Raw genomic sequence first — 23728 nt, 5'->3', positions numbered from 1 at the left:
GGCTGCTGGAGCGTAAGGAGTCTACCGTCAGTGTGGTCCCCCAACGCTTTCTGGACGTCTCCAGACTCGCCTTCGGCCTCGAATCTCATTGGTGTAGTAAAACTGTCTTCAGTGATGATCCCCGCTTCGAAATGAGCCCCGATCACCAGCGAAGATCTGTCTGGAGAGGCCTCGAACAGTGGTGGGTTACCAACCGGACTGTTGTCCGGCAACCGCTCGAAAACCAGGGGTGGTAGTCTGGGCTGCTGAGTTCCGATTACAAAACGATAGCCGGCCAGTGTGGTCAAGCGGTTCTAGGCGCTTCAGTATGGAACCATGGGACCGCTACGGACGCAAGTTCGGGCATGGATGTGTGTGATGTCCTTAGGTTAGTTATCGTTTAAGCAGTTCTAAGTTCTAGGGGACTGATGACCTCAGCAGTTAATTCCCATAGTGCTCAGAGCCATTTTTTGTGATGTCCTTAGGTTAGTTATGTTTAAGTAGTTCTACGTTTCCGGAACCGTGCAACTGCTACGGTCGCAGGTTCGAATCCTGCCTCGGGCATGGATGTGTGTGATGTCCTTAGGTTAGTTAGGTTTAAGTAGTTCTAAGTTCTAGGGGACTAATGACCACAGCAGTTGAGTCCCATAGTGCTCAGAGCCATTTGAGCCAGTTCTACGTTCTAGGGGACTGATGACCTCAGATGTTAAGTCCCATAGTGGTCAGAAGCATTTCTGAACAAAACAATAAGAAATTACATGTGATTTCAAGAATATGTTTTCTTACTCGAGATCTGTGAGGGCCCGGAGCCATAATCATATCGTCTGTCGAGACTACTAGATAGAAGTGACCCGACTACCTGGTCACTTTATTTATGCAGTACAAATACTGTACATAAATATAAATCAACCGAAGCTTTTAACTACAGTATCTAAATTTACCCTGGATATTACATACAACAGCCTTTCAACTGTACTGGAGATTTCTTAAACCTGAACATATGGTACAATACGTAAACGTTATTTAGCGAGGTAATAGGTGATCCAGAAGTGGACAGTTTTCCCGATAAATTACCACTATTAATGTACCCAATCTATGCCTAGAGGCAGTTTTTTTTCTGCACGTTGTAGAAAAGCCACCGATTTGTTTCCCATGATCACGCTCATATACAACGTTTATAGTATGTTGCACACTGAGGAACATATAAAGGTTTCACAGGGGAGATGACGAAGAACAGTCTATGTTAGACTTAAAGGAACAAACCAAGAATACGGCATGGACTGCTGTTAGAGTCGATATCAAAATTCTCGAAATTTGGCAGAAAACTAATCATAAGATAGAAAGTGACGTTATATAAACCAAACAGCCGTGCTGTATGAAACGACCAAAGTGAAGCATGAGAGGAAAAGACCTTGAAGAAAACGTGAATAAAGAAGTTAACATGTAGATAATTCCATGCCAGAAATATTTACGAGATTAATAGATAACAAGGCAGCAGCATGTAAATAGGTAAAGAGTATGTCAAAATCGTCTGTGACTAGGTGATTCAGTTATCAACTGACCGAAATAAAGAAACAATTTAACACTTTAAAATTAATAGTGGAGGTATTTTAGAAAAGACGAGAAGCCAAGTGAATAATGCAAACTGAAGTTGCCCTAGATATTGACAAATTGTAGGAATGGATAGAGAATATGAATAACGAGGAAACATTGAACCATGGTCTTCATAAACGTGTTGATTCTGCAAAAGGAACATTCAGTGAAGGAAAATGAGATTGGCAGAGACAAGTTTGCTAATTGATATGCAGTCAAGACGCTGCGCACATGCAATCGTTTGATCAGTTCATGGAAATATTTTGATGAAAGTGCTTGTATGTAAGAGGGAAAGAGGCGCAGAATTTAAAGATATGTCAAACACTAGCAGTGGAAGTTTGGCCACTTCGACGTGTAGTGACGTAATAATTAGACAGGTACAAGCCATCACCATAGGTCGCGACAAAAATCCGGAGTAGCATAAAACAGAATTACAACATTCTGCTGGTTTTGGAAGCGTTTTGTATTTATCATTGCACATTTTTGCGCTGAAACATGACAAAAATGGGACAAGCCTCAGAAATCAAATATGCAGACTTAAAAAGAAGTAAATACATTGCATCAGTATTTATGGAGAAATATTATCGTATCGAACCATGCGTAGGACCTCAAGACAAAAAGTATCTTTGTGCGCAATTCGTATCGAGGCGATATTTTTTTCGTGAAAACTTCTTGATAAAATCTTAACAGTGTTTCGCATTCATGTGTAACTCAATTAACAGTCTCTTAATACAATGGTTGTAAAATACACAAATCACAAGCTTGGACCGTCACTGGCCGTTGATTGCGCGATGGGTCAGCTACGTAATCTCGCTGTGCCGTTTTACCGTTTCCTTTTCGAAGCTGCCACAGTTCCCTCGTTCGCTCGGTGCTGGACTACATAGGCAAGCTGTCGTATCGAGTTTTGTCTGAATTATGTTTTCCATAATTCCGACCTTATGTACGAGCCATATGGAACGAAATCTTTCAGTATTTTTTAACTTTCAATTTAACACCAATGTTCACTCATATTCCGGCGTATATTTTTATTCTCTCAGACCTATGCTCCATAAGATTTTCAGAATAGCACCATAATTAATGTCCTACCTAAACGCGTTTCCACTGTACACCAATTTATATCTTCACAGAAAGCTACACTGGTGCGATAACTTCACAGGCAAAAAAACGGAGGTGACAAAAGTCTTCGGATACCTCCTAATATCGGGTCGGACGTCCTTTTGCCGGGCGAAGTGCAACAACTCTACTTGGCATGGACAACAGGTCACTGGGAGTCCTCTCCAAAGATATTGAGCCATGCTGCCTCTACAGCCGTCCACAATTGCGGAAGTGTGTACGACGTTGTTCAGGAACTGACATTTCGATTATGTCCCTTAAATGTTCGATGGAATCCATGAGAGACGATCTGGCTATATCATTCGCTCGAATTGTCCACAATGTTCTTCAAATCAGTCACGAACAATGGTGGCATGCCACACAGTAATTAACAAAAATTCCATCGTTGTTTGGGACCCTGAAGTCGATGAATGGCTGCAAATGGTCTACAAGTAGCCGAACGTAACCATTTCAAGTCAATGAACGGGTCAAGTGGACCAGAGGATCCAGTCAATTACATGCGAACACAGCCCACACCACAATGAAACCGTCACCAGTTTGCACAGTGCTCTGTTGTCGACCTGGGTCCATGGCTTCATGGGATCTGGATCACTCTCGAAACCTATTCGTAGCTCTTATGAACTGAAATCAGGAGTCATCTGACCGGTCTAATGTTTCGAAGCCGTGTAGAGTCCAACCGATATGATGACGATCCCAGGCAAGGTGCTGCAGGCGATTCTCTACTGTTAGTAAAGCTACTCGTGTCGGTTTTCTGCTGCCATAGCCCAGTAACGGAAAATTTCGTTGGATACGTTCACCGTGCGATCTATATCGATTTCTCTCATTATTTCACGTAGTGTTGCTTGTCTGTTTTCACCGACGACTCTAGAAAAACGCTGCTGCGCTCGGTCGTTAAGTGGAGGCCTTCGAGCACTGAGTTATCCACAGTGAGAGGTAATGCCTGAAATTTGGTATTCTTGACACACTTTTGACACTGTGGATCTCGGGGTACTGAACTCCCTAACGATTTCCGAAACGGAACGTACCATGCGTCTAGCTCCAACTACCATTTTGCTTTCAAAATCTGTAACCTCCGTCTCGCGGCCATAATAACGTCGGACACCTTATCAAGGAGTCACCTGAGTACATATGACAGCACGGTCAACGCACTGCCCTTTTATAGCTTGTGTACCAGATACTGCAGCAGTCTGTATATGTGCATATTGCTATCCCACGACTTTTACCACCTCAGTATACTGCGCCACAAACACGAATAGACATATCCGTTCGTTGTTGTCTCAATCATTGTTTACACATTATAAGTCTCATAGTTACAAGCGATTCCAGTGTGATGGTATTTTGTCACACAAGCAAGTTCTACAGACGAGAGAATAGAAGTGTCCAAGTCATTATGAGTCAATGAAAAACTAGTGCGTTATTCATAAAGTAGTTGACTATAAACATTATTATTGTACTAACTATCGTGTGGAAAATGTTGCACTCGATGCAGACCGCAAGACATTAATATTCGACGAAAATCATTTGTAGAGGTGCCCCAGAAGGTAAATTTCGACAGGAGAGACTTTTATGACTGACTGATACACTTCAAACGGAGAGTGCTCTACACAGAGAAGTTCATCGTGTGAGGAAATCGCGTGGAAAATTAGACTTCAGGTAGCGTAGGCAAAAGCGTACAAAACCGTCAGACGGCCTCTCTGTCGCACATGCGACAACAGAACGGTTGGCTTTCATTCGCTCCGGCGTCCCGTCCTCGATGTGCTTAGCGTAGCGAGATGATTGACTCTGGATTACACGGTACCACACCGGGATAAATTCTACGGGCTGCCTCACAGCAGCTCCCTGGTAAACATGTATCCCAGCGTTTCCCTATTACTTTATTATAAAAAGGCTTCGTACTTTTATACGTTTAGCCAGCATCGACACGTGAGAATTAAATCGAATGTATTTTGCTTTGACAGCTTCCGCACAATTTATTTAGGAACATTTTTTTGCTGGTATGCGTCCTGTGATGTTCACTTTACAATATTTCATTCTTTATCTGTGCTGAACTCAGAGAAAACAGCCCATTTAAAACATTGGGCGAGTCATGACTCGAACCGTGAGACCTACGTTTTACGAGGCAGAGAGGCAACCTGTAAGGCCCGGAGACTGGCATCTTCCACTTTAAACCTGCAGTATTGTTATATTTGAATGTCGTCTTGCATTGGCGTTTGGAACACATTATTTCAAGTCTTCACCAATCTCCCCTTCATTCCAGATTGTGAGTCAACTACGAAATAATTTCTCATTTATCCAGACAATTATGCAAGCGCCTAAAAACAAGAATTTGAACTTAAACATTATGGAGTTACACTTGCTGTAGTTCTAATTGTATAACACGTAGTACAAAAACAACACACTAAACACAGTAACTACCTATCCCAGTAAAATGTATTGATGTATTAATATAATGTCCTGATATATGTCATCGGCAAACGCCAGTCTTTTACCAAAACAAAAAAAAAAAAAATTTACTTCATTCCGTTCTGGCCGGCTGTGACTGCTACCGCTTGGAATTATTTCAAGCTGAAAAACAGTCTGTGTTCCAAAGCTACACAATGTGATCAAAAGTATCCGGACATCCCAAAAGACATAAGTTTTTTATATTAGGTCCATTGTGCTGCCACTTACTGCCAGGTACTCCATACCAACGATCACAGTAGTCGTTAGACATCGTGAGAGAGCAGAATGGGGTGCTCCACGGAACTCATGTACTTCGAGCGTGGTCAGAATATTGGGTATCCCTTATGTCATACCTATTTATGCGAGATTTACACACTCCTGAACATCCCTAGGTCCACTGTTCCTGATGGGATAGTGAAGTGGAAACGTGAAGGGATACATACAGCACAAAAGCGTACAGGTCGATTTCGCCTGTTGACTGGCAGAGAGCGCCGACAGTTGAAGAGGGTCGTAATGTTAGCAGGAGACATCTATCCAAACTATCACACCAGAATTCCAAACTTGATCAGGATCCACTGCAAGTACTATGACAGTTGGGCGCGAGGTGAGAAAACTTGGATCTTATCGCCGAGCGGCTGCTCATAAGCCACAAATCTCGCTGGTAAATGCCAAACGACGCCTCACCTAGTGTATGGAGCGGAAACATTGACGATTGAACAGTGGAAAAACGTTGTATGGAGTGACTAATCACGGTACGCAACGTGGTGATTCGATGGTAGGATGTGGGTATGGCGAATGCCCGGTGAACGTCATCTGCCAGCGTGTGTAGTGCCAACAGTAAAATTCGGAGGCGGTGGCGTGTTTTTCATGGAGGAAGCTTGCACCCCTTGTTGTTTTACGTGCCACTGTCGCGCCATAGGCCTACATTGATGTTTAAGCACCTTCTTGCTTCCCACTGTTGAAGAGCAATTCAGGGATGGCGACTGCATCTTTCAACACAATCGAGCACCTGTTCATAATGCACGGCCTGTGGCGGAGTGTTTACAGGATAATACCTTGCCTGTAATCGATTGCAGCCTGCCGGTATGGCCGTGCCGTTCTAGGCGCTTCAGTCTGGAACCGCGTGACCGCCACGGTCGCAGGTTCGAATCCTGCTTCGGGCATGGATGTCTGTGATGTCCTTAGGTTAGTTAAGTTTAAGTAGTTCTAAGTTCTAGGGGACTGATGACCACAGATGTTAAGTCCCATAGTGCTCAGAGCCATTTTTTTGTAATCGATTGCCCTGAACAGAGTCCTGACCTGAATCCTATAGAACACCTTTGGGGTGTTTAGGGACGCCGACTTCGTTCGAGGCCTCACCGACCGAAATCGAGACCTCTCCATAGTACGGCACTCCGTGAAGGGTGGGCGGCCGTTCCTCAAGAAACCGTCTAGCAGCTGATTGAACGTATGCCTACGAGAGTGGAAGCTGTCATCAAGACTAAGGGTGGGCCAACACCATATTGAATTCCAGTATGACCGACGGAGGATGCCACGCATTTGTAAGTCATTTTCAGCCAGGTACCCAGATAATTTTGATCACATAGTATATTTATTTCAACAACGCGTTTCATCCATAGGGTCATTGTCAGACTGTCTACAAAACAAGGAAACTATCCGCTAAGATAGTCGCGGCTTTTAGAATGTTGGTGCACTGATAGGCACTGTTTTCCGTTTCAGGTGTTTCATACGTCAGGATTATTTTTAAGATTACCCTTTTGTTATGTTGAGATGATGTAATGAAAGGGACTGCTATGGGGTTTACAAAGGCTTTATTTCATTGTAGGTGGCTTACTTTTTCATCTGTTTTTGTACATTTACATTTTTTCATTTTATTCTTAAGGATAGGTCATTGTTTGTGATCTGCAAATTTTATCACAACCCCCGTTTCTTGTGTATTGGTGTTTGTATTTGTTGGTTATTGAATGTATGTGTTGTACATGTACTTTAAGCTTTAGCCCATTTACTGTGTAACACTGGGCCTTTATGACGTACTTGACTTACTATGAATAAAGCAACCATCATTTTACTATTTTTCTGTTTTGCTTCATATATGGGCAGCATAATATATATTTGGTTTTACACAATTTTGTATGCTTCTGTTATTTTATGTATTCTTACGATTTGCATACATGAATTTTAGTTTATTTGTTTTAAGTAGTTTTATGTATTATGCAACGCTCCTTATAGTTGATTTCTAGCCCTATCTGGTTATCGTTTGCCAAACTAGCGCTGTGCGTGTTTCTTAGTCTGCCAAAGCGCTAAACGGATCTGTTGTGCTACCTACAGCTGGGACGGCGTTGCTACGTCTGTAAGCGTGGACCTGCGCTATGCTGTTACGACTAAGCTCGCTGGTGTGATTAAGGTAAAAGTGTTTCCGTCTCCTATATATGCGGGATGGCTTATGTCGTATTTCCTTTCTTTTAATTAGGTCCACCTCTCATTCTTTATGACTCTAAAAATGGTTCAAATGGCTCTGAGCACTATGGGACTCAACTGCTGTGGTCATTAGTCCCCTAGAACTTAGAACTACTTAAACCTAACTAATCTCAGGACATCACACACATCCATGCCCGAGGCAGGATTCGAACCTGCGACCGTAGCAGTCGCACGGTTCCGGACTGCGCGCCTAGAACCGCGAGACCACCGCGGCCGGCCTTTATGACTCTTTGAATGATGGGTTTTACATTCTGTTACTTTTTCGCTAGATCTAGTCCATATTTCAGTTCATTTATTTGTGTAGTTGTACGAGATAGGACCCTGCCCTCCACTCTGTTTCGTTCTTAATGGATTATTTTCCTGTTTTGTAGATAATCCGAGAATGACCTAGAGGGTGGATCGCGTTACTGAAATAAATAACTTTGCAATCTAGACTGTTTTTCATTTTGAAGTAAAAAAAAAAGGTATTTGATACCATCAGCTTCGACGTACTGCTCAGACAAGTGCGCCAGCTACAATTTTCCGACAGTGCATTCGAATGGTGTGGAAGGTTCTTGAGAAACAGACAGTAGGGAGTTGACTGGGGACCGAAAAGTCGTCCCGGTAGCAAGTTCTCTCAGGAGTGCCGAAGGCCTGAGTACTGCACCCATTATTGTTAGTCTTGCTTACGAACGGTATCTCGCCAGTTCTGTTGTCCTGGAAGTATTGTTACCATGCGGACTACCTTCAGCTTCACTTAAATGGTACGCCTGAATGTATCAATACTGCTATTACCCTGAATAATGAACAAGTCTTCAGTTGTCAGAAGGGGGTAAAAGCAATGAGTTATGAGCTAAACAAAATGCAAAGAAGTCGCAAGCAATTTTAGCGCCCCATCGGAAGTTAATTGTGATTTCGTCAACAACTGTCCAACGTTATTCTCGGCGGTATCTCAATATCATAACAGAAAACGGCGAAGAGCTTGTGTGTAACTATGGCTGAGCACTCGAAACGGCAGAAAATAGCGTCACCCCATTCAAGAACAACGCCTCTATATTCCCTTCAGAATTTTGGAGCATATTCACAGCATGTGTAATTTAGCATCGCGTGAATAGTGGAAATTTTAGTTAGACGGTTAGGATTAACTATGAATACTCGTGTGCGTTACATCCACAACTCCTGTCTGTTTGCCTATGTCAGTGAGTCATACGCTCATTCAGGGTGCTTGCGACCAGACTAGTTTTTAGGCTGCCCAGTGCAAATGCATCCGAGTGCATCGTATGACAAATGAAACACCTGCCACCTCATTATCATTGCAGCAAAATATCCCACTTATATAGTATCATCGATGTGCCCATTCATGAAACTTTCGCATCCTCCTTTTCTGTTCCTGTTGTGCACCTCTGGTTCAAGCTACCCTGCACTCTACACACCAGGCAACCTGATGTTTCATTGACGAAATAGCCGAAGATTTTCCTTCTGTAAATTTCAAATTGCTGTCCCTAAAAATTAACCTGTACGTCCAGTTTCCGTGTGTCAAACGGTAAACTGAGCGAAGTGGCGCAGTGATTAACACACTGGAAGGACGACGGTTCAAACTCACTGCCGGCTATCCAGATTTAGGTTTTCCGTTATTTCCCTAAGTCACTCCAGGCAAATGCCGGGACTGTTCCTTTGAAAGGACACGGCCCATTTCCTCCACCGTCCTTGACACCATCCGAGCTTGTGCCCCTTCTGTAATGACATCAATGTCGATGGGACGTTCAACTCAATCTTCCTTCCTTCCTTCCAAAACGGTAAATCAAATGTACCCACATCTCCAGGTGCGCTTCTTTCTCTGTTTGTATCTGAATCAGTCACATTACTTTCTATCTACCTCACTTCATTACACATGTTCAATCAGGTTCCCGTTTCTCTCTCTTCTCTTTGACGATCATTGCTGTCAACGTCCTTATTTTACCACCAAGTTGACTAAAATTTATCTTTCAGAATGAGATTTTCACTCTGCAGCGGAGTGTGCGCTGATATGAAACTTCCTGGCAGATTAAAACTGTGTGCCCGACCGAGACTCGAACTCGGGACCTTTGCCTTTCGCGGGCAAGTGCTCTACCAACTGAGCTACCGAAGCACGACTCGCGTCTGGTACTCACAGCTTTACTTCTGCCAGTAGAGCACTTGCCCGCGAAAGGCAAAGGTCCCGAGTTCGAGTCTCGGTCGGGCACACAGTTTTAATCTGCCAGGAAGTTTCAAAATTTATCTTTGTTGCTCTACTTTTTATGGCCTAATAAAATGTGAATTCTCTCTATTACAGCAACTACTGTTTGCTCTACTGGTGTTATAGTGAATTCCAAGTGGTCTGTCCTGTATTAAATCTAGGATTACTCGTACCGTGTATGTAGTAATGACAATAGTGTAAGGCATATAGGATTCCGGGTTAGACGCTAGAAAGTGGATGACGACTGCAATCTTGACTGGATAAATTTATGAATAAGTAAAATAAAACAAAACAGTGCGTTTCCAGGTGTAATGCCTTATCTCCACGCACATGCCGTTTTACAAGCTCAAGGCTAGAGTTTACCTCCGCTATTCTGCTGTGGTGCATTGACAGACTTCCCTATAAGCTTGAATATTTATATTTCAATGTACTTACGCTATTTATACTTCAGTGTGTTCACATTGCTGTATGTCTTTCTTTTTATGTGCAGTTAGCGGGAATCGTGACAAGGCAGTGTCATGGTTTTCATTTGACACGAATCTTCGAAGTCTCGGTCATCGCGGCCGAATTATCGCCTAATTATCCATATATTCGTTGTTTGATGTATTAGTTCTACAGAAATAATTCCATACAAACCACTGTAATAATTAACAGCAAATCATATCAAGAAAAAGTCTAATATTTACTTTTTCTGTACATAGAGACATTTCATTAGACAATGCATTGTTGTTGTTGTGGTCTTCAGTCCTGAGACTGGTTTGATGCAGCTCTCCATGCTACTCTATCCTGTGCAAGCCTCTTCATCTCCCAGTTCCCATTGCAACCTATATCCTTCTGAATCTGCGTAGTGTAGTCATCTCTTGGTCTCCCTGTACGATTTTTACCCTCCACGCTGCCCTCCAATACTAAATTGGTGATCCCTTGATGCCTCAGAACATGTCCTACCAACCGATTCCTTCTTCTTGTCAAGTTGCGCCACAAACTTCTCTTCTCGCCAATCCTATTCAATACTTCCTCATTAGTTATGTGATCTACCCATCTAATCTTCAGCATTCTTCTGTAGCACCACATTTCGAAAGCTTCTGTGCATTATGGCTGAATAAAGTCGTTATCTGTATCACGAAGTTAATAAACTGTGATTCGAGAAGAATTGATCGAGAGAGATTTAACTGGAAGCTGCGTGTTCTTATTTAATGCGATAATTTTTATCAGCAACACGAAGCTGGAAGTAATCTGCAGCCACCTGAAGCTGAGTGAAAAAGAAATTAGATTTACGTAAAAATTAACAGAAATGATTGTTATCACATATTAGAGCCTTAGTTGTTATAAACGTGGGCAGCATGCCTAGGCAATAGCAGAATAGTTCACTGATAAAGAATAGTTCAGAAACCGGCATTTTTTATACATGGACATATGTAGCTTGAAAGCTTATTTAATTTATGTAACAAAAGTTTTGATTTTAGAAAATTACTTAATGGCGGAGGGATATTTCGCAAAATTTAAAATTATTACAAAATTCGTTTATGCAATTTTCAAGAGCGTTAATTACATATCAACTTTTATATCACATCCCTTTTCATATATCATCGTTTCGAAAATATTCCCTCCAACCTAATAAGCAATAATTTGCCTACCCCCCCCCCCCCCTACAAATCCGCCAAGTTTCTTCAAGGTCGTTTATTGACACTTGGGAACGTTCCCTTGTGAGTGTCAGTATATGATGTTTCTGCCCAAGTCCGAGTTCAGCTTGCCCTGGAATGCTGATCGCACTTGTAGCCATAGTAATTATTCGGCCTATATTCTTGATCAGCGTTGCAGACATGATAGTTTGCAGTGCTGCTCAGTGGTACTCAGGAATAGGTCTCCTCTACAGATGATCCACACCTTCTCAAAATTCTCCCAATAAACCGAAGTCAACCATTCGACTCCCCTACCACAATCCTCGTATACTCATTCAATCTCATATCACTTTGCAACGTTATGACCACATATTTAAACCACGTTCCTGTGTCAAGTAAGACTTTGTTAAAACTGTATCCATACATTACGGGTTTGTTTTTCCTACTCGTACACCTTAACTTACTTTCTTTTTACATTTAGAGATAGCTTCCATTCACCACGCCATCTAGAAATTATGTCTAAGTCATCTTCTATCTTCCTACACCTTCGACACCTTCCCATACACCGTAGCATCATCAGCAAACAACCGCAGACTACTGCCCACCAGATCATTAATGTACATAGAGAATCATAGCGGCCCTATCACACTTCCCTGGGGCACTCCTGACGATACCCTTGTATTTGACGAACACTCGCCGTCGTGGACAACGTACTTGGTTCTATTACTTGAAAAGTCTTCGAGCCACTCACATATGTGGGAACCTGTTACATATGTTCGCACCTTCGTATATAGTCTGCTGTGGGGTTCCGTCTCAAATGCTTTCAGGAAAACTAGAAATATTGAATCCCCCTATTGTCCTTCACCCACACTGTGCAGTATATCATGTGAGAAAATTGTAAGCTGAGTTTTGCACGAGCGATGCTTTCTAAAACCATGTTGATTATTCGACATAAGTTTTTCGGCCTTAAGAAAATTTATTATAGTCGAACTCAAGCTACGTTGAAAGATTCTGCAGTAAACCGATATTAGGGATATTGGTCGGTAAATACGCGTGTCCATTCTTTAACCCATCTTTTATACAGGAGTCACTTGTGCTTTTTTCCCAATCCCTTGGGGTTTTATGTTGGGCCAGAGATTGGCGATAAATGCAAGATAAGTAAGGGGTATCCTTTGTAAAATAGAACTGGGATTCCATTCGGACCTGGCGCTTATTTCTTTTCAAATCTTTCAGTTGTTTCTCTGCGCCCGGGAAGCTTATTACTGAGTCGTCCATCGGAAGTATGTTCGATGCTCAAACGACGGTATGTTTGTTGGACTCTCCTGCGTGAACGATTCTTAAACACGAAATTTAAAACTTCGGCAATCTTCTAGTGCCACAACAGACTACTCTACGAATGACTGGTAGAAGCCTTAGACCAACTTAGCGATTTTACGTAGAGCCAGGATCTTCTCAGGTTTTCGGCCAAATCTCTTGTTCAGCTATGACGGTGGTAGCTGTTATAGGCTTCGCGCATAGTTTTTTCAAAGATATACGAATCTCTGCTAAAGTTTTCCTGTCGTCATTAGCGCTAGGGATTTTGAAACGAGAATGCACCAGCTTTCGATTGCTCAGAATTTCCTGAATTTCGTTGTTAAATAATGGTGGGTCGTTCCCAGATTACGGTGTTCTGTCTGTTTACACTTTGTCGTTAATTCCTCTACGTCCGTCTTACTGGAGGAAAGTGTATCAGTTCACTATCTAAGTCAGATGCTAACAACAGCTTATCCGCTCTTTCTATCAGAAACATTCTCTTAGGCTTATTGACTTATTTATTAAGTTTCTTAATCATATCGATGATTGCCTGTGGCCGGCCGCGGTGGTCTCGCGGTTCTAGGGGCGCAGTGCGGAACCGTGCGACTGCTACGGTCGCAGGTTCGAATCCTGCCTCGGGCATGGATGTGTATGATGTTCTTAGGCTAGTTAGGTTTAAGTAGTTCTAAGTTCTAGGGGACTAATAGTGCTCAGAGCCATTTGAACCATTGATTGCCTGTGGATGTCTCGTGTGAATGAGGGCTAGGAAGCAATTTTCAGCAGATATTTTTTCAATGAATATGCCGTGACAATTGAAAATCTGTACCAAGTAGGGAATCGAACCCAAATTTCCTGCTTTTCTGCCTGAGCACGTCTCCGGGCCTGACTCAAGAGTTACATCGTCAGGGATGTTTCCATCTTGACTTTCAAACACTGCAACCACAGATATATGGAAATAGCACCACTCGGAAAAGGCATGTGGTGGTGGAATATGGTTTACTCAGTGGCAAAGGCTTCGTAACAACTTGAATGAAATGCCCTCAGATAGGAAACACATCACTGAAGGTGTAACGATGTGTTTTCGTAACAGTGTCTATAGTTTTGTGTTGTCAGTATGCAGTGACAACTGAAATGTCTTTTCATCGTTACTGACATAACACTCATGGATCCATTGATTTCATTTTAGTGATTCTCATTCAGTGAACAGATACATAATCCATGTGCGTTGCGTTAGCAGTAACTGTAGACTCTAGAAATTTGAAGCACTTCACTTCCCCAACTGTTTGCAACAATTCCGACAGATTCCTTCTCAAGGCATCTGTTCCTAAATACGGAGTATAAAGCATTAAACGTGTTGTACAGCTTTTTCATCCATTTCCATAGCGACAGATGTGGCACTAGTAATTGCGAAGGCAGGGAGACGATTTCTGTTACTGTCCAGTGAATAGATTCCATTTCTGTGCTGATATTCACGAGTGTGTGCAAACTACCGACATACAGATCCCTTAATACTTCATCCGACTCCTTCCAGAAGCAACTTAACTTAGATGACAGGATAATTGGAATTCGGAAGGTGCTTTATCTAGTATTTAGAACAGGTGTTCAAACGATCTGTACTTCCAAACTCTATGATTTCCCATCGCGAAAGCACCTTATTGCATCGCAGTATAGTAGTTTATGAGTGCAATGGTCTCCTTAACCATTCAGTTTCAATTGTCAACGATAGCTGTTTCTCCTCATGACTCACAAGACGAAGTATTGTTTCCAGCGTGTACCGATGTCTCGCGTACTCTTTTAATTAAGAGATCTTCATTCGCGAGATGAAGAATTATGTCGGCATAAATAACGATACAGCTCATTACTGTAGGTACTTTTTCTTAGTTTCCTCTTGTTTCAGCCGCGAGTCGTGTGGCAACATAATTAATGGCCGCTGTTCTGAGGCAGAAAGTAAAGCAGTCTTTTGTTTCACCGCAAGCTTCGTAACACAATGCATTTTTCTTATCCATTTATTCTCTCTCTCTCTCTCTCACGCACACAACAACACACACACACACACACACACACACATACACATACACACACACACACACATCTTTATTTTTCTAAATTTGCCTCAAAGAGGCAATTCACATGAGTATGATACAGTATATTCGCGCTTGCTCGGTAAGGCAGTGTGGGTGGTTCTCCTTAACAGAATACATCTAAAAATACCCTAGAGTCTAAGATCTGAATCAGGACGCCGTTTAGATTGTCGTTCACGTAGGCGAATCTTAAAAATTGAACTTAAAATTTGAACTTAAATCTTAAAAAATGTGAACTCTAATCGACGTATGAGCGCAGTTCAGAAATTAACCTCCTATTGTCGATTCATACTTATAGCTTCATGGTGCCTTCACAGTTGGAGAAAGAGAATTTGTAGATGACGCTGTGTCAATAAGATCTGTTCTGTTCGTGAGTGTGTGTGTAAACAGCAAGCGATTGAAACGGACGTTATTATTACATATCCCGCTAAGTTCTGAGGTACGTTCATCACTCGCTTTCTATAAAAGAAAGGAGTCAACGCCCCCGAGATTCATAGTCTATTACGTCGTTTATATGGAGACGGATTTATGAGTGATGGTGTTACCAGGGAGTTGTTCACAAAATTGAGAGTTTGAAAGTCTTTTCGGGTTTGTTTTTTTATCATGAAGGTTGAAAGTGATGGAATGCTTCCGTTCTTGGACGTTATAGTTCACAAAAAATCAAATGGTACTTTGGGACATAGTGGTCACCTAACGCCGACGCACAAATATCGGTATCCGCATTTTAAGAGTTGTCATCCACCATATCAACGCAGTGGCGTCCTTGGGACTTTGGTACACAGAGCATATGCCATTTCCGATGCTTTTTGTGTGTCCTACTTTTAAAGAGTTTTTTCATCTCCTTTTTACAGTCACCCCGTTTTTTGTCTATTGCGTTCCATGATGTTCCCCCTTTTTTATATCTATGTTCACCATATTCTCTCCTTTGTTATTTTTAAATGTCTTCTATTGTTTGTTCTATGTCGATCGGCTGAAGAGCAGCGCATATGCTGCTGTCAGCCCGCCCCGATGGGGAATTGAAATACAATAAAGACCCGTAAGGGGGCAGTCTGTCAGTCTCTGCGAGTCTAGTCAGTTGATCAGTCGGAGTGAAGCTAGGTCAGTCTCGCGTCACCAGTTGCTGGTCTGTCTCTCGTTTGCATTTGTGCGGTAGTTAGTGTCTGTCTGTCGTCGAAGTGCTAGTATGTCTGTCGTTTGGACCAAACTTTAAAGCCAGAAAATGAGAGTCTTGCCACTCCGCCAGTAACAGAATGCAGCTAGTGCTCACCCGGTCGGGGCTGAGTTCCTGTATTTGAGTCTGCGCGTTAGGCCGCCAGTCTGCTCGAGTTCTTCGGGCAACGGTCATTGGTGGTTGGATCGGTCGGTTGGTCGGTCGCGCACTGGGACCCAAGATGACTTGTCTGTCTTGAGCGTCGGCGCATGTGAGGTCGCCACGTGAGTCCAGTGGGCCGCCCCGTATAGCGAGGGGTAGTGGCTTCGCGGCCAACACGAGAGCAGCAGTAGCCAACCTACGCAATCGGTCTGCCCGGTGCGAGCTGCGACGCCGTGAGACGGAATTCAGGTATCATCTTGTGAGGCGGTATATGTGTAATGTAGAGCATGTTGTACGTTTTATGTAAGTCTGAATTTCATAGGTTTTATTTCAAAAGTCATTTTTATAAAGTCGCCACCCGTCAACCGTAAGAGCCCTTTTAAAAACAAATTGCACTTTTGGTGGAAATTAATTTCTTAGTGCGAGTGTTTGTACCATTTCCTTCCCTCTTACGGGGTGCATAGTTAATGTGTTTGTGTTAGTTAAAATTTTTAAAGTAATCTGGTGTCCATAATGAGATTTTCACTCTGCAGCGGAGTGTGCGCTGATATGAAACTTCCTGGCAGATTTAAACTGAATGCTGGACCGAGACTCGAACTCGGGACCTTTGCCTTTCGCGGGCAAGTGCTCTACCAACTGAGCTACCCAATCACGACTCACAACCCATCCTCACAGCTTCACTTCTGCCAGTACCTCGTCTCCTACCTTCGAAACTTAACAGAAGCTCTCCTGTTAAGTTTGGAAGGTAGGAAACGAGGTACTGGCAGAAGTGAAGTTATGAGCACGGGTCGTGAGTCGTGCTTGGGTAGCTCAGTTGGTAGAGCACTTGCCAGCGAAAGGCAAAGGTCCCGAGTTCGAGTCTCGGTCCGGCACACAGTTGTAATCTAATCTGGTGTGTTGCAGATTTGCACCAGTGTAGTTTTTCAGAGATCGTTGTGAGCGGTCGTGACTACAGCCTTGTTGAAAGGGAGCAGAAGCTTCTCAGCCCGAAGGATCCTACTGTAACAAAAAGAAATTTTTGATTCTACCTCTGAATAATTGTAAATTGTTACTTCGAGGGTGATTTTCTGCTTATAATTTTAAATCTGTTCTCAAAAAGCTTTTAGGGATAAAATTCACATTTGTTAAATTGTAACTTGATATTTCGAGGGTGCTTCTCTACTTATCAATTTTAAATCTCTTTTAGAAAAGGCTTTTATGAATAAAATTTCCATTGGTTGAAATATGATTTGTTTCCATCAATTACTCCTTGGCAACTACTTCCACGCTCACATAGTGTGTTAGTGTTCTTGATGAACCGCTAGTAAATTCCTTAAGAATATATTTTGCAAGTGTAAAATTGCGGTTAAATCTCGATCATTGTTGGGTTATCGATGTTGTTTTCACGGAGTAGTTTTCCGTACTTCTGGTGCAATCAGGCGATCACTGTGTGTCGAGCGCCAATTTATCTTTCCATAACTGATTTGTAGGCTGCCGATCTTTCCAATTCACCTACTTTGCCCGTTATTTGCCTAGATATTTGTTAGATTAGATCTGTTCCATGTTAGTAACTGTCAGTTTGTCTGTATTTTTCAATGTCTAACAGGTGCTGTGATTAATTCTTGTTCATATATTTGTTAGCGGTAGTCAGTTTGGACCATTATTTCATTGCATAGTTGGTTAATTCTCTTTATATAATCTATCTGGAGGTCCAACATCCCCGCCACATGTTCAGATAAGTTACAGATTTGCTGCCGCGTGACGACGTCGACCAATGCCGATATTTCGATAGGAGCACACCCTGCCATTCTCAAGGCACAAATGCAAGGAGGAAGCAATGTGCAAGGGAATTTGATACCTCGGTTCACAGAGGAGAAACAAGGAAGATAGCACACACAGAACAAGTAACCGCAAAGTCACCCGGCGGCAAACCCGTAAATTATTTGAACTTTCGGTTCGCCGCGAAAAGCTAAGGTCTCACATCCCCGTCACATGTTTGCTAGTGCCATCCTTCCCCTATAGTAACTATCGGCCAGTGCAGCCAATGTGGATCATTGCGATATCGAGAGCAGTATCTGGAAAGCTCAGTTGACACTGTACACCATTAAGAAACAATGCTCCTGTAGCCATCCTGTAGACTGGAACGATCTAAATCGACAAGCTGGAACACTGTTGTACTCGTAGTAAACTATTGTAAAGAGAAAAAGATCTTATGGAACGTCAAGAACCTGTGGTGGCCACAAATCATGGAAGCCCGTATTTGAATTGTTGTTCCTGGAAGAAGTGGCAGCTCTATGTACCTAATTCCAAGCCCTCAATACTCCAGATCAGCAACAAATTTATTCGTGTTTTTTTCCTGTAAAACTGTAAAATCGCTCATTTCCTCTCCATGTGCTGCAGTTTCCATGACCAGTCATCTAAATGGACACAGAACTATTTACTATCAAAGACAGTCTTGATCACAATTTATTTATTACGGTGACGGGTTTCGACCACTGCTGTGGTCATCTTCAGGCCAATGAGTAAGGAACTCATCCTGCTGGAGAATCACTACTCATTGGTCTGAAGATAACCACAGTAGTGGTCGAAACGGTCACCTTAAGAAATAATTTGTGATCAAGACTGTTTTTGATAGTAAATGTTTGTAACACTTTGATCACTGTTCACTCCCAAAACGTATTCAAAGGCCACACAACTGTCCAGAAACACGTGAACTGCGGAATGAGACGGTAGGGTCACGGTCTCAGAGCGGATGTCGGTCGGCCACTCACCGGTGATTTCGGTGGGGCTGCGGGCTGCGGCCTGAGGTGCGGGGGCGGGCGCCGCCTCACTCAGCACAGGGCCGGCGGCGAGCGTCGCCAGGAGCAGCGGCAACAGCATGATGGGCAGGTGGGCGCTCTCTGTCTGCCTGCAACACACCACCAACGGACGCTACAGACCAGCCGGTAGAGAAACAGCTCTGTTCCGGTGTATAGCATATGCAGTTCTCGATCCCCATGGCTCTGAGTACCGGCACTTGTTTGTCAGCACGAAGACTTCATCTGAACAGGACGGAAATCGGTAGGTGTGGCATACATGTATAGACAAACAAATGATTTCAGTTGCAGAGAAATTGGAAGAGGTTCAAGAGAAAGAGCTGACAAACCTAGAAATTCAGTAACGCGATGGTCCAGTCCTGGCCCTTATACAATCAGTTTCTCGGCTTGACCTCGATTGATAGAGTTGTTGGAGGTCTTCTGAGGGGTAACGTTCCAAATACTGCCCAACTGGCGCGATACTTCGCCAAAATCCAGACCTATTTGCAATGCCCTGGCCCATAATGCTCCAAATGTTCTCAAACGGGAAGAGATCCGACGACCTCACTGATCGAGGTAGGGTTGGCAAGCGCGAAGACAAGCAGTAGAAACTCTTGCAGTGTGTGGGCGGGCATTTATCTTGTTGAAATGTACGCTCAGAATGGTTTGTAATGAAGGACAACAAAACGGAGCCTAAAATGTTGTCAAGGTAACATTCTGCTATAACGGTGCCACATTTGACAACAAAGGCGTCCTGCTGTGAAGTGGCATCACACACCTTCACCCCTGGATGTCAGACCACGCGGCAGGCGACAGTCAGCTTGGCACCCCACCGCTATTTGGGGCGTCTCCAGACATTCATTCGCTAGTCATCGTGGCTCAGTTAGTAGTAGGTCTTATCAGTGACGACAATTCTACTCCATGCAGTAAGATTTCAGGCCGAAGACGTGCTTGCAGACGTCCCGGGCAGCGGTGCGATTACAGCCACTGTACGGTCCGACAACCAGGGTTGATGATCTGGGGTGCTGTTTCTCTCCATAGCAGGACGAATTAGGTTGTCTGCCGCAGCGCCCTTACCCCTTACACCACAGCGGTACGTCGACGAGACTCTACTTCTCGTTTTCTTGCCCCCCCCCCCCCACCCCCCCGTGTTGAGTCGTCCTCGGCTTACACTTCAGCAAGATAATGCCCGTCCAAACACCGCGAGGGTTTCACCTGCTTGTCTTCGTATTTCCCAAACCCTCATTTGGCGCTTGGAGCACTACGGATAGGACCCTCTAACTAGCTCTGGATTTTGTCAATCTAACGCGCCAGTTGAACATAAATGGGCACGATATCTCTCAGCAGGACATACAACAACGTTATGAATCAATGCCAAGCCGGATAAATGTGTGCATAAGGGCCACAGGCGGACCAAAGCGTTACTGACTTGCTCAGTTTGTGAAGCTATTTCTCTTGAAACAAACAGCTAATTTTTCTGAAATCGTAGACACAATTTTGTCTGTATATGTACAGCATATCTACAGATATCCGTGCCTTTTGGACTTTCCCTTCGTGGTGCGTCGTTAGATTTTTTTTCTTTTTGTCTTAGAGTGTATCTTCCGTCCATACTACAAATTTCCTTTTATGTACTTACTGTCGTCTAATCTTCACAGTTATTACATTAGATCAATATGCTGTGAATTCCTTAGTGCTCTCACGCTAACTGAAACAGATTATTGCTGCAATTGTTTAATTCGTTACACTTTTCAGTCAATGTTTTGAGACGTATTTGTCCAATGCGTGGAAGGCAATAAGCAACTATGGAAAGCAGAAAGCAACTTCCCTGCACTAATAAGCAACAGCGTTTTGCAACACAAAAGCATTAATTGCTAAAACCTGAAACCCGGATATAGAAGGGAGAAAATGTTTTTTAACTACCACCCATCTGAGTACTGTGCTATGGCCACAAAATGTAGATTAAATAATAATAATTATAGTCTCATACATAAATAGTGAATAGTAGTAACATAAATAGATAATAGTTTTTTGAACTAGAAGAATTTTAAAGACTGCAATTGTAGGTTGGGTAATTAATACAGAGGTAGTGAATCAAACTGTAGAGCAAAGAGGATTACGGAACAACTTGACGAAAATAAGCGATTTATTGAAGGGACACATTCTGCGGCATTAGGCAGTCGTATATTATGTAATGAAGGGAAGCGTGCGGGTACAAATTATAGAGGGAGAATAAAGTTTGAATAAATAAGCAGGTTCATGAACATGTATGACTCCTGCATTAGTCCTTACATATGTAACTCTAATACGTAGAAACTCGGCAGAGAGTACACCAAACATGGCGCCCGGTAGTCAATTCGTGTGTTCGCATTTACGAAAATCATTTCTACGTAGCATAATGTCAAAATGATTGAAAATACACTGACGGAAAAAAAGATCGCAACAATAAATTGAATAAATGCACAGTAATGGAATTTCGGGAATGCAGTTATCTGGTAAGATATGTAAGTGATTTTCGTTTCAAGATGACAGGTTACTAGAATGAGATTTTCACTCTGTAGCGGAGCGTTCGCTGATATGAAACATCCAGGCAGATTAAAACTGTGTGCCGGACCGAGACTCGAACTCGGGACCTATGCCTTTTGCGGGCAAGTGCTCTACCAGAGGAGATCTTCTGTAAAGTTTGGAAGGTAGGAGACGAGGTACTGGCAGAAGTAAAGCTGTGGGGAAAGGGTGTGAGTAATGCTTGGGTAGCTCAAATGGTAGAGCACTTGCCCGCGAAAGGCATAGGTCCCGAGTGCGAGTCTCGGTCCGGCACACAGTTTTAATCTGCTAGAGTGTTTCATCACAGATTTCTGTAAACTCGAGATAAACCATTGCAAATGTGAAATGCTGGTACACTAATAAGGGACATAACTGCCAGAATGTTGAACGCAAGCACGCAAACGGGCATGAATTCCGTTGTGCACGTGCCGGATGTCAGTTCGGAGTGGAGTTCCATGACTGTTCCAATCGTTCGCTCAAAACAGGACAGTTAGTGCTGCTTGTGGATGAAGCTCGCGTTGTCGCCCGATGATGTCCCATATGTGCTCGATTGGAGATAATATGTTGATCGAGCAGGCCAAGGCAGAATGTCGACACGGTGTAGAGCATGTTGGGTTACAACAGTAGTATGCGGGCGAGCGTTACTATGTTGAAAAACACACTCTGGAATGTTGTTCATGAATGCACCACAACAAGTCGAATCACCAGACTGATGTACCATTTTGGAGTCGGGGTACGTGAGTAACCACGAGAGTATTCCTGCTTCATATTTCCAAGTGCAGGTCCAGTTTTTCCAGCATGGAGACAGGTTCGGTGTAGGTTTCGTGAGATAACCATGAAAGTGCTCCTGTGTCATATTTCCAAGTGTAGGTCCAGTGTTTCCAGCATGGAGACAGGTTCGGTGTAGGTTTCGTGAGATAACTACGAAAGTGCTCCTGTGTCACATTTCCAAGTGTAGGTCCAGTGTTTCCAGCATGGAGACAGGTTCGGTGTAGGTTTCGTGAGATAACCACGAAAGTGCTCCTGTGTCATATTTCCAAGTGTAGGTCTAGTGTTTCCAGCATGGAGACAGGTTCGGTGTACGTTTCGTGAGATAACCACGAAAGTGCTCCTGTGTCATATTTCCAAGTGTAGGTCCAGTGTTTCCAGCATGGAGACAGGTTCGATGTACGTTTCGTGAGATAACCACGAAAGTGCTCCAGTGTCATATTTCCAAGTGGAGGTCCAGTGTTTCCAGCATGGAGACAGGTTCGGTGTAGGTTTCGACTGACCTCCTTCTAACCAACACACGGCCAATCACTGGCAGCAAGGCAGAACCAGCTTACACCAGAAAGCATAAGAGACCTCCAACCAGCACCCAATGACCTCTCGTTTAACACCACTGAAGTCGCAGATGATGGTGGATTGGGGTCAGTGGAATGCAAGCAACAGGGCGTATGGCTCGGAGCTGTCCTTGAAGTAACAGATTTTTAACGGTTCGTTGTGTCACTGTGGTGCCAACGGCTGCTCAGGTTGCTGCTGCAGATGTAGTATGATGCGCTAGAGGCGTAGTCCGAACAGGATGGTCTTCCCCTTCCGTACTGCCACGTGGCTATCGGAGCCCGGACATCTTGCGACCGTGCATTTTCGCGACCACCGCTGTACAATGGATGGATTCCTGCCAAGTCTTTCTACAGTATCACAGAAGGAACATGCAGCTACTCGTAGCCTGTTACGCGATCTCATTCAAATTCAGTGAATTTTTTGATAATGATGTCTTTGTGGAGTTAAAGGCTTTCATGACTGACATCAACTCACAACGCCCAGTTTCAAAGGTACTGGACCGTCTCCACCGTTATAACGTATATCTAAAGAAAACCTGATCTGTATTCTCATAGTGGCGCTACTAACCCCAATCTTATGTGACTGTCTTGAAATCTGAGTTGACATCATCTTACAGATGCAAAAACACGCCTACCGACTTCTGTTTATATCGCACAACTCCTCCTTGGTGTTGCGATTGTTTTTCCATCAGTGTGTGTAAGCAACATTAGATCTCGTGTGAATGCCCTTGCCGAATATCGTCATCGAGATCTTTTCTATTTCTATATTGTATGGAGAGTCAATGATGCCTTGTAACAAAATTTTCATTTTTTCGTTACTGTGCAGCTGATAGCTCTCTGGTGTCCATCGTTTACAGAATGAAACTGTACTTGAAGCAGCACACTAGAAACAGTACGAAAATTCTCTGTTTCTTTAAAATTTGTTAATGGTCGTCATTTTAAATTTTTAATGGCCGTCATATATTAAACTAGTAAAGTGAATAATAC

General features: G+C 43.2%; 1 protein-coding gene across 3 annotated transcripts in view; it reads right to left on the bottom strand.

The window, feature by feature from the left end:
• The window catches only part of LOC126272508 (uncharacterized), a 457502-nt gene that overhangs the window by 54304 nt on the left and 379470 nt on the right, over nt 1–23728 (bottom strand). For all 3 annotated transcript variants that reach the window (XM_049975405.1, XM_049975407.1, XM_049975406.1), the window contains exon 2: nt 18855–18991. In XM_049975405.1, coding sequence (XP_049831362.1) covers nt 18855–18991 — 137 coding nt within the window. The remainder of the gene's footprint in view (nt 1–18854; nt 18992–23728) is intronic.

Source organism: Schistocerca gregaria, chromosome 5 (genome assembly GCF_023897955.1).
Source record: "Schistocerca gregaria isolate iqSchGreg1 chromosome 5, iqSchGreg1.2, whole genome shotgun sequence".
NCBI lineage: Eukaryota > Metazoa > Arthropoda > Insecta > Orthoptera > Acrididae > Schistocerca > Schistocerca gregaria.
This window is presented reverse-complemented; position numbering and strand designations above follow the sequence as displayed.